Raw genomic sequence first — 11,855 nt, 5'->3', positions numbered from 1 at the left:
CCAACAAGCAATTCAGCACAGGGCAATGACTGTTTATTGTGCACTGACACAGATCTGACTTTACAGTGACTGTACTAAAATACTATTTTTAGTTACAAAATACTATGGTGGTACAGCAGCTGCATATTCCGAAACTGCCTCTAAACTTTAGCACAACTTGTTCTATTCTCCTGATGTAAACTGCACTTCGGCCCTCCAGAAACGGCTGTTCACGTACTTGGGATGCTTCGTTTGTCTCAATGCATTAAACCCCGGTGCACCTCACCGAGCCTGGCGCCGTTCACTTGTTTGCTGTAACGGTTAAGGCTGCCAACTTCCCTTCTCTGTCAGAGGTGTCCCAGGGCGCAGCGATTCCTTGTGGCGCTGCAGCCCCACATTTTGACTCGCGCTGCTGGACCCGTTCCCGTTACTGCAGGCCAGACCCACAGCAGCTGCCCGGTCTCAGCGGCAGGGTACCGGCTGGTGACGCCCGCGCCGGTCTCAGGAGGGCGGAAACAGGCAGGCTGCCGGGCAACGGTGCCGCGCAGGCCCCGGGCGCAGGGCTAGGCCGCCGCGTACCTCCCGACACTACCGAGGCCCGCCGCCCCTCCCGTCGCAGCTGTGACGACAGTGCCGCGCGCCGGGTTGCGAGAGTTGGCGCGAAGGTGGGAGGTATGGGCCCGGAGCTGTGCCGCTAGAGATCCACCGCCGCCAGCAGCATGGTGAGCGCGGCGCCGCGCACCCCGGCCCCCTCCACCTCTTCTCCCTCCGCGGCTCCTTCCGAGCGGGAGAGGGAGGGAGCGAGCGTTGCGCAGCGTCCCGCCAGCGGCGGGGCCGGATGGGCGCCTGTCCCGGTGCGTGACTGCAGCCCCGGGGCAGCTGGGGCCGTTGGAACCCGGCGTATGCTGAGCCGAGCCTGTGTCCGGTCCCCAGCGGGCGGCCCCGGGTGGTGAGGCCGTCTGCTGTGGCCGAGCGGTTGTGAGGCTGCACAGCAGAGGCCCCCCGCCCGCCCTGCCGCGTTCGCCCTCCACGCGTGCTGGGAAACAACCTCCTGACCAAGGAGATGCGGCTGTTTGTGCCCTTGTCCCAAGGGGGAAGCGGCTGCGCCCCTACAGTTTCCCTCCCGAAACCGGGTGGCGAAGCAGGCGCGGACTGTGGGCTCGCTCGGGGGGAAAGGCGGCCACGCCAACCTCTCGCTGAACGCAGCCTGCTCAAGTTCTAACTCTTCCTTTAATTTCAGTAACGGTATATACGAAGACGTTTCTGCTGCCGAATTGGACGGTATGCAGTATTTGCAAAAAGCAGTTCAGGTGGGGAAAAACGAATGTAAAAGTCTGGAAGGAAAGACTTGTTTATAAGCAATGAAGGACGCAACTCTCAGTAGGGTGTAAGGAGTTTGTAAATGTGCACGTGTTTGTCTGCTTTCCTCAGCACTGCTCACGTACTCAGCCATCGTAAGATGGTATCCCCTGTTAATTTCTGGCTCAGGCAAGTTTCCTTCTACTGAGGTGGAGTTTCTGTGCAGGTGTTTACTGGCTTAATTGCAAATGCTGTTCGAAGCCAGTGAAGTTCAAGTTTGATTTTGGGCTCTACGGTGTTTAACTTTGTTTATATCTTACACTTGATGCTCAGCAATGGTGGGCAATAAACTCTTGAGTGTTTCGCAGTACTGACAAAAGTCTGCCAGCACCAAGAATCACGAGGCTGTTAAGCTGTGATGTGTTCATGGTTTGTTAGGGGTGGCTGATGACATTAAAATTATGTACAAGGACAAGTCTGCCTCTCCTGCCATCACCTTTTTAGAAAATGACCTTACTGGAAGACTTGCTTCCTCCTTTCCCACCTTCCTGGGAAAAAGGATTTCTCCCTTTATGTAGCGTTCTGAATGTCACGTGTCTCGCAATATCTGGCACTTTCTTAGAAGGGAGGAAGACAGCCATGGTTTGGGGGAGAGGATGGGTTCTTCAGCCCATTCCATTTTCAGCGTTGAAGAGAAAAGGCTGTAAAACCATCACTGGTGCAGCTGCGGAGATAGAAGCAGAAATACAGTGATGTTAGTAACCATGTAAGGTTTTCATGTAGTGCTAAACATAAGTAGCCTGGGTTGGGTTGGTTCTGCAGCATCTTCTCAGCTGTGCTGAACTGATGTGTGGAGTTACGCAATGAGCCAGTCTGTCTTAGAAGGGATTTATTTTTTTACCCAGATTAGTGACCTGACCCAGTTCCCAAGCAGAATGCTATACTGAGGGAATGGATGACTAGGAGTGGGGACTACTTGAGTTGCCTTTAGCTGAGGGAGACACTCATATGGCTGGAGCTGTAGCATCAGCTGCTGTGTACTTAGAACTGTGGTACTGCTCAAAAAATACTGTGTAATACCTGTGCTGCAGAGCCACCATTAGTGACTGTTAAGTGTAGTTATCCAAGCAAGTATTACTGAAGTGAAACTATAAATTTGATTTCAGTTAGTTCAGATTTTTTGGACACACCACATGACAGAGCTGATGATTGCACAAAACTTACACTCAAGTAAGCATCTGTAAATAAATACTAGTCTTTTGATGCGAGGTTGTCATGGACACACTTAAGAATACCTAAATAAGTTGCATTACTTTCTGTTGCAGTCACTGAGCTAGATTGGTGAAATTCAGGTGTCTATCTCATGTTGTAATTTGTCTTGCAAACTGAGTTATATGATGTTATTTTGGAAAGTATTCTACCTTACTGAGCACTACCCTTCTGAAACACTGCCTATTACTGTTAGGTTGAGGTGGTTCTAACATCAAAGTAGTTGATTGTTGGTGTAGGGGGCTTTTGAAATGCAGGAAAAAACCCAGTATGGAAGGTTTATGGCTTTTATAACTGACTTTTTTTGAGCTGGGTATTTACTAAAGTCTTAAAAGTCACCCTGATAAACTCTTTGAGTAACCAGTCTTTGTGCTACCTGACAAAGGAGTTTCAGTTTCTGTCCATGTTATTCTTAGTAAAACAGACAGACACAAGTCTTTCAAGGGTAAACCTGCAACTTGGCATGATGAATTGCTGTGGTCTCCTATTATTGCGTAAGGTGGAAGATTTAAAGCAGTAGTCAAAACTGGCAAGAACTGGACAGCACAGTCATTGCTGGGATCATACAATTACTAAGATAGTTCAGCAGGAACCAGTGCACCTGAACACAGCATTTCAGGCTGTGCATGTACACCTGAACACAGCTTTTAGGCTGTTCAGATGCTATGCATCAATTACCTCCCTAATTTAGTGAGAATGATCAGAAATTCTTACTTAGTTCCACCTCTTCCTTGGGTAGAGCTGCTCAAAGTTACATGTCCTGGTGCTGCTGCTGAAGCACCCATGGGCGAGACCACAGTAATAGAGCCTCGCCTCTTTAATTTTAGCCTTCTGGGCAAGGGGACCACCTGGGATAGCCATGCTGGTGAATGTATTTCCAGGATACATAAGACTGATGACTTCTGTAGGTTTTGGGGGAAAGTTCTAGAAAGAAACTTGTTAGTTACATTGGCACACACCTTTCCTTATTGGAATGGATAAAAGCTAAGCATACACAGTTTTTCCACGTGGTGCACTTGTATATGCATAGCATTGTATACCAATAAGATGATCAGTCAAAATATGTTAAATAGATAAACGCAGAATGGACACAAGTGATCCTGTCTAGGATCTAAGCTCATATAGTATTTTATAAATAAATTCTGCAATGAATTAAGGATTTTTCTGGCATCTCTTAGTAAAGGGCATGAAAATTCTGTTTCTCATGATTCTTGGATAAAAGTTTTACTGAAAGATAACTTTATTGTTGCTCTGTGGCATTTTGTGAATTAAAGGCACTTATGAAGAGCTAACTTGATAACTTATGAGAACTGCTGAGGAAGAAAATAATAATTTACATGTTATAATTTAGGCCTTAGCAGTTCAGGAGCTGTGGTATGAAAATAGTGGAAGAAGCTGGGGCAGGCAGGTCAATTTAATATATTTTTCTTTCTTAAGTCTGCATTTTAGAAACCAGATTATGATGATATTTTCTTGTGTAAGGCTATTAAAAAAGTATTCTAATATTATTGCATATAGTGTTTGCAGAGCAGCTCACTTACTAGCTGTTTTTAGTTAAAATACTAAAATGAATATTACTATTGATCTAAAATTTAGTCTCCAAATATTTTAAGCCAAAAAGTACAAACTATAAAAGAAATGAAAACTTAAAAGTAACTTTATTTTGCAGTGTTGTAGTAAATATTTAAACTATTTTACTGCATAAAAGATCTAATGAGACTTTGAATACATTTTTATGTTGCCTATGTTACCTTAAGCCTAAAAAGAAGTCAGTAATAATGATTATCGAGTCCACGCGTCTACATTTAGACTTTTTAAATAGCTGCTTTCTTCAGGCCTGTTAGCTGTAGGTATTGGCAGTCAAAATGTCAGAGCTTATATAGTACTGCATTTATATTGTAGGAGTATATGTAAAATAGCAGTGTTGAAAATTTATGCCTCAAGGTATAAATTCCATAGATGGAAATGTATGAAGTCTCATTGAGAAAGAATGCTTCCCAGTCTACCATTGCTTTTTTTGCTGAATCCGTATTATTATGTGCAGGTAAAACACGAGAAGTCTAAATTTTTATAGAAAACAGCATTTCTGGTTCTGCAAAATTATTTTAAGCTAAATACACTAAATAAATCTTTACATGTCCTATATTTTGTGTGTGCTTTCAAATTACGTATTGCATTGATTTTAAGTCCTATAGGCTCTCATAATTCAAACCACCAGGGAAATGTTGAAAAGCAACCTGAAACACTCCTGGTCAGTCAGACTTTTATGGAGTTTTCTTAAGAGTTTACTGCTTTGCTTATGGTTCCCTGTAAGAATAAACAAACTACCCAGATGAACTCAATGATGGGGAATAGCTATCAGCTGGATAGAATATAGTCCTAATCCACATCCTTTACCTGATATATATTTAGGCCATAGGATGCATTTTCTTCCTCTAAAATGGCTGCTACCCCTGAAGTTAGTGATAACAACCAGGTATGCCTTTTCTCAGTTTTAATTTTAATAGCATTGAAATACTAGTATTTTCAATGGAAGTCAGATTTGGCTTTGTGTGTATAATAGCACTTTTTTAAAATCAAAGCTTCAGCTGCTGATCTGTATAGCTTAAAAGAAGCTTCTTGTGGTTGTACTGTGGTCAGATAATGAAATAAGATTACAAATAGGCTTTTTTGAGCTCTTTGTATGAAGTTCTTTGTTCAGATTTTAATCTGTTTCTTGCTGGCTATTGTTTTTAATGATTGAAATTGAGTTTACTCAGTTATTGTCCTAAACTTATGAGAAGGTGGAGGATGTGGTATGTCCCATTACTTGGCTGTTCCTAGCTCTTGGTGCTTTTATGTCTTTCTAGATTGGACACTACCTCATTGCTGAGTTGATGGTTTTGACTATAGGAATGCTTTGGGCTAGGCTGGTGGTGATTAGTTATCAAAAAAAGAATTCTAACTGTATCTGTCATAGGTCACTGTATTTCACTGCTAGTGGAAGTTTGTTTCCACTGCTAGTGGAAGCATGTATCGGTGAAGGTGTCCAGCTAAGGGAGAAATGAACTCTTTTTTTCATGATTCAAAACAAGAGAAAAATGGTTGGTGTCTGAGCAGCTATGTTTAACTAGCTGGGCTTTGTTTGCTTAATTGGGAACAAAATTTCAAGATCATCAAATATTATAATGGAGTTGCTGACAAAGTAACTGAAGTGCGTTGCTGTTTTGTAGTGTAAAATTTCTGAGAGCTGTCTGTATTTAAAAAAATTATAAATAAATTTTCCCTTTACCTAGGATATCCGGAAATTCTTTGATGTTGTAACTCCTGGAAGGCGACAAGAATGTGAGACAGTGAAAAAGAGTGCAAACATTAAAAATGGTGAAGGACCCTCACGGGGGAAGAAGAGGGAAAAGGAGACCAAGGTTAGTTTTGCTTTTCTTACCTGTGAAGTGGTTGGTTTCTTGGACATAGGATTGCTTGTGTATCTAGCATTTTTAAAGTCATAGTTCTTATATGTTGAAAAAAACGCCGTATGTCAGTTGTTGTCGTAGGCATGGGAGGAAGCTACCACTTAATATTAACTTCTTGCAGCAAAACTATAGGTGGTGAAGAAAATTGCTAATTTAAAAAAAATATTTGGGTTGTAGGGCATGGGAGAGATAGGTAGAAGTTCTTAGGTTTAGGTGCTAATGTAGGAATAATCTGATCTCTTTGAAGTTGTTTTAGCTGTAGTCAAAAGTTCTCTAAGTAGCTCAGCTTATTTGAATTTTAATTAAGGTCGAGGCTTATGCATAGAAGATGTAGGTGTATCAGGAAGACCTCATGGCAGCCTTTCAGTACCTGAAGGGGGCCTACAGGGATGCCAAAGAGGGATTCTTCATCAGGGACTGTAGCAATAGGACGAAGGGTAGTGGGTTTAAACTTAAACAGGGCAAGTTCAGGTTAGATATAAGGAAGAAGTTATTTACTGTGAGAGCGGTGAGGCACTGGAATGGGTTGCCTAAAGAAGTCTTAAATGCTCCATCCCTGGCAGCGTTCAAGGGCAGGCTGGACAGAGCATTGGGTGACATGGTCTAGCTTGAGATGTCACTGCCTCACACAATTATCTAAACTGTATAAAAAAGAAAGGGGTGGCAAAAGAGGACTTTAAAATCACCTGCAGAATGGAAGGATTTCTAATGGGATGGAAATTTAATGTGAAGCGTCACAGTCATGAAGTAAGATGTTACTTAAAAATTGGCCGTGTAATTTCACGTGTTTCAGTGTGAAAATAAAGGACCATTCAGTGCAGATGAAAGACACAGCAGTTATGCCATGTGATCTTTTATTTCTACTTTGCAATTCTCCAGTTATATCAAAGGTTTCAGAATTGAATGTAGATTATAAAATGTGTAGCTATGCTTATCTAGAATTATATTTTTAGAAGCATTTACAGCTGTGCATGACTACAAAACAAGCACAGTTTGGTAGCCCCAAGGAACTTCCTATCTATGCAGCTTGTGATTTTTATTTTTTTTTAAATATCCAAAACTTGTAAATGTTTCTGGTTTTGTTTTTTTTTAAAGAAAAAACTGTGGTGTATGCTTTTTCCCTTTTTCAGTGGGCTGTATTCTACTCCAAAATTATGTTGAATTCTGGTGGTTACAGTGAAACCATAAACAATAGAACCAAAAGTGAAAGCTGAATTCCATACAAGCAGCTTGTTGATCTGTATGATCTCTGTTTCTGGTGGGATTGTGCAATATCTTTTTATAAATAATAAGTTGGAAGTGCTTGAAAATCTATTTCATTTACTTTAATTTGTATTAAACTTTGATATTTATTCTCAACATAATCATCTATGATTTGCTTGGAGCATGTTTAGTTTCACTGCTGCAGTTTCTTATTCTCTGCCCTGCACCTTTTCCTCTCCCACCCATGGCTAAGCAAGACTGTTCATAAGTGGAATATTGGCAAATAAATAATTTCTGTTAGAATTTGTTTGAAACTCATAAATTTGAATGTGTAACTGAGTAAAAGCTGGAAGGACCTGTTTACTAGTTGAACTAATGGACTGTTACTCTTAGGTGAATAATTCACCCAGTGAAGATGATGATTCCAAACAAAAGAGGGCAAAAAAGAAAAAAAGAATAATCTACGATTCAGGTAGTGTTCATGGTTGTTTCTGAATGCTCCTTTGCATCTTTTGCACCAGCATTCAAGGTTGATTTAGGTAAATGCTACATCTGAAAGCTGTGTTTAGTTTGGTGGGGTTTTTTTGGGTGATTTTTTTTTTTTTTTTTTTTTTTTAGTAAATGGAGTTAAAAACATTTTTGACAGGAATTACTGCTGGATAGCAAAATATGTTTGTTAATAGTAAAAGTGCAGCTGCAGCGTCTGCCATGCATGAAATATGCATTGCAAAGTAACTTTTAAGAAAATATCTGTTAACCTGAAATCCCAAACCAAAAAAGAAACCCACCAAAACCCATTCAGATAGTGAATTCAATCAAAACTGCTAACTTTTTTTGTTATGAAAATGTATATAAATTGTGCTGAGTTTTTGGTTTCCTGTTGTTTTAGGGATAAATAATATCCTATGCTGGGTACAGGAGGCTGATCATATACTACAATTTCACATTTCTGTGCCTGTGTGAACAGGGAGATTGTTCTAAAAGGCAAACTTGCATTTCATGTCTATTAAAAAAGTCTAATAAATGTTCATTCCATAGTTTTATATTTAAATTGATCACAAACATCTGTAAGAATAATGCTATTATATATAGAAATGTGTTCTAATCTTCAGATAAATTGTTCTATAAACAGTTCCTCTTTAGCATAAGGAATGGCAGTAGAAATATTTCTGCATTAAAAGTTGGAGTACAAAAGTAATATATAACTTAACAGCTATTTGTAAAGCGCTGATACTGTCTGGAGATCTTGCAAATTCTAGCTCATTATTAGTAGGGGAAAAGAAAAACAGGGTTCTAAGTTCTTGAAGAGAGAAAAGCGTGTGTGCTTTTTGGGGAGATGGTGAGGCAATGATGAGATGGGACTGAATTGACTCAAGTCAATGGACCATAGCTGCCTTTAATAGATATTATAATTATTAATATGTAGTGTTTATCATGGATAGAGGTAGGCCTTGAAGAGCAGCCCTCTCTTATGCTTGTTAGTTGTCCCGACTTCTTCAGTTTGTCCCGTTTACTCATTTGGCTGCTGGGATACATAATCCACCGTGCTGTAAGTTTGTCACCTTAACAACTTGCGGGATATGGAGAGTGGTTGGTGAGGTGAGTCACAAGTCTACCAGTGTTCTGCTGAATCAGAGTACAACCTTAGTGCTCTCTTTTTACCCTGTTGTTAGCTTGTTGTCTTTTGGAATAGGTCCCATAGAGTACACCAGCATAATATATGATACCATAAACATTTCATCAGTCTTGCGAATCTAAGTTGAACGTTTGTTGTGGTGTGTATGTTGTTTGGCTTGGGTGGGTTTTGGGTGGAGTGGATTGTTTTTTTTACTTATTGAGTGTGTATTTCTTGTTTAGTAATCTGCTGTGGTACTCTTGAGATTCACATTCCTTTTCAGAAAGGTTTTTATATGAGCGTAGCAATTCTTGGAGTAAGTAACTAAATATTTCTTCGTATGTAAACAAAACCCAGTTTCTAGACTGAGTTCTGACCAAATTTTCATTTAGTCATTTGTGTGCTGGACTGAATGGTGGCTAGGCTATTAGGTGATGGAGAAGAGTAAAGCTGTGCTCTGACCTTCCATATATCTTTCTCTTATTCAGTTGATTATACGTGAATATGTGTTAATTGATGTTATGTGATCTATTAGTTAAAGCTTGTATGTATGTAGCAGAAATCTAAATTTATGTTGTGTTCAAAATACAGATTCAGAAGAGGAGGTGCAATCAGTGAAAAAGTCCAAGAAGGAATCTGAGAAAAAAGCAGCTATTTCAAAACGTGATAAAGTTCTAAGGCAGAATCCTGTTGTTTATATTTCAGAGACAGGTAATGGAAGAAATACATCATTATATGTTTAGCTATAGTGGGGTGGATTATGTTACCAATGGGATGGATTGTTTGACTGATACACTCTTAAATATGACCGTAAAGCCTAATATTGAGGAAGACACATTATCCTTAAGCTGACCAAAAGCTCTTCAGATGTTTAACCTCAAGTACTGTAAAGTCAGTAGCAGGGTAAAAGTGAGATGATGTTGGTAGTGGCTTAGGGTCATTTAAATATGCGTATAATTTCATGAGCTAACACTCCCTGCGTAAGAGTATCGCATAGATTTAGGGGATATTTTAAGGAAATATTTTTAATGTAGTTAGACTGCTCACTAGCACATGTTATGAAATGACTGTTGGTTACCATAAACATGTTTGAAAACCTGGGTTTTTTTTACTTTATGTGATATATGATGTTCCATGTCTTAAATCTCTGCATAATATGTTGGTGACTGCAAAAGTTCTTGGGTTTTGTGTTTTACTTACCAACTTTTTTTTTTTTTTTTTTTTTGGTAAAAGCATTATTTCTGTTAGACTTCTGGGAAGAACTGGAGTTGGAAAAAAGATGGTGACAAAGGCTTGCATTATACCTTGTATATACCATACTTCTCAGTCTTGGATTTCTGCTTTCTAAATCCTGGAGCTGTTTTGGCTCTTGGGTAAAGTAGTCTGTGTAATTAACCATTCTTGATCATTTTCAGGTCTCCTTCTGGAAAAGTTGTGACAGTAATTTACTGCTAAGTTCACAGCTGAGTTTTGTTTAGTTTAGATTTAGTCTCTTCAGAAGCTGCGCAGTTGAACTAAAAACAGTTCCTCTCTCCCCCTGCATGTTCTCAATTCTGTCATGAAGCAGTTTTGTTTCCAGATGCTTACTTCTTGTGCATTGTCCTCTACTAAACTGGGGATGTTATGGAAAAGTTTCAGTGTCATTAGATACTACTGTTTGATAGGTGACCAATTTATGTACACTCAGCCTTATTTATGAGTCAAGTATGCTTAAAGGTGTGCCACCAGCATAGGGGAAAATGATCAGGTTCTGTGAATTCTCTAAAAATGCGTCTGTGGAAGAAAATTAATGGAGCTTCTAGTATTTAGCTTACTGTTTTCAGTGCTTCTTGAAGATGGACCTTAACGCTTATTTTCGCATCTGAGAAGAGTTGGCTGAATGTGTATGCATATGCATTTTTCATTATGTAGGGTTTTTTGGGGTTTTCTAAACACAATTGAAATACATGTGAGTGCTTGCAACTTCAGAGCTGCTCTTACTACTGATTGTTCTCTTATTCCCACTTAACTGAGAGATGTGTTAGTGGCACTTAAGCAAAGATTAAGACTACATGTGGGCAGAATTTACTTACTAAGATTCTGACAGTAAGATAAATCTGATCCCTGACTTACTGGCTGACGTAGATTGGAAGCATCTTAAATTTGACTCAGTTAATTTGGTAAGTTAGAGCCTTTTGAATGGTTTGCACTCCAGGTAGCTGTTAAATCTCTTGTCATGTTAGGTTCATTTTCTGATTTGCCTTTAAAACATAAAGTTCTCTTACTGCACTGGATCTATTGTTTCACAGTGGTTTCTTATAATGCAGATAATGTGTTTTGATATTGGATACTGGTTACCGTACTCAGATCCCCTGTGTAACACAAGCTGTACAATTTCCTGAGAGTTGCAGCACTAGGTGAACACATTTTGGTTGCAAAGGTGTATCTTACAGTGTTTGATACATCTCTCTCTGCCTACTGTAATTTTGTCTTGAAGTGAGAGAGACGTTTTACCAGTTGCCGCTGTGGTTTGATGTACTAACGACATCAGCTCTGAGTTCAGCTGAAGCTGTAACTATTGGGTCTTCTATAGCTGCCTGCTAGAGTAGAGTTCTTTACTAGCTGCCATACTTCTCTGTATGGATTCTTAGAAACTGATAGTATTAACAGACTTGAGCCCAGATCTATTTTGATAAAACATGTTTTTAAAGTGTTAAAATTCTGAGAGTAGTTGTGTGATCCCTCTTTGAGTTTGGAAAAGTGGACCCCGTCCTTGGGTATAGTATTTTCTTGGTAAGATCACTGCTGACTGTAAACATTGCTTCCCTTTAATCATACCAAGTATTTTCAAAACCAAAAAGAATTGTTTGCTGTGATACCCCATTAGAAGTGTGGCTCAGCTGATTTTTTTTTTTTTTTTATTTATTTTATTTTATTTCTTTTTTTCTGTACCACCTTCCTCCTCTGGCTCTTTTTAGGATCACTGTTTCTAAGATGGATTGTGATGATTTTACTTGTCCTAGATATTTGACCCAGTACTTAGCTGTATTATGCCATGT

At 39.7% G+C, this 11,855-nt stretch overlaps 1 protein-coding gene across 3 annotated transcripts in view; it reads left to right on the top strand.

Moving 5' to 3' along the window:
* The first annotated feature begins 576 nt into the window (after positions 1-576).
* RFC1 (replication factor C subunit 1) overlaps positions 577-11,855 on the top strand; it is a 38,347-nt gene continuing 27,068 nt past the window's right edge. Inside the window, exons 1-4 of one of the 3 annotated variants that reach the window (XM_061471092.1) lie at positions 577-701; positions 5,823-5,951; positions 7,596-7,674; positions 9,409-9,528. In XM_061471092.1, coding sequence (XP_061327076.1) covers positions 699-701; positions 5,823-5,951; positions 7,596-7,674; positions 9,409-9,528 — 331 coding nt within the window. In that variant the 5' untranslated portion in view covers positions 577-698. Of the gene's footprint in view, positions 702-3,298; positions 3,413-4,896; positions 5,024-5,822; positions 5,952-7,595; positions 7,675-9,408; positions 9,529-11,855 lie in introns of those variants that run through there. The other 2 variants (XM_061471082.1, XM_061471074.1) reach the window with 2 other exon arrangements.

This window comes from Pezoporus flaviventris, unplaced genomic scaffold (genome assembly GCF_033815535.1).
Source record: "Pezoporus flaviventris isolate CSIRO_AGI_PZ_B2104156 unplaced genomic scaffold, CSIRO_AGI_Pfla_v1 ptg000002l, whole genome shotgun sequence".
Classification (NCBI taxonomy): domain Eukaryota; kingdom Metazoa; phylum Chordata; class Aves; order Psittaciformes; family Psittacidae; genus Pezoporus; species Pezoporus flaviventris.
Note: the sequence above shows the minus strand (reverse complement) of the source record. Positions and strands in the feature narration are given on the sequence as shown.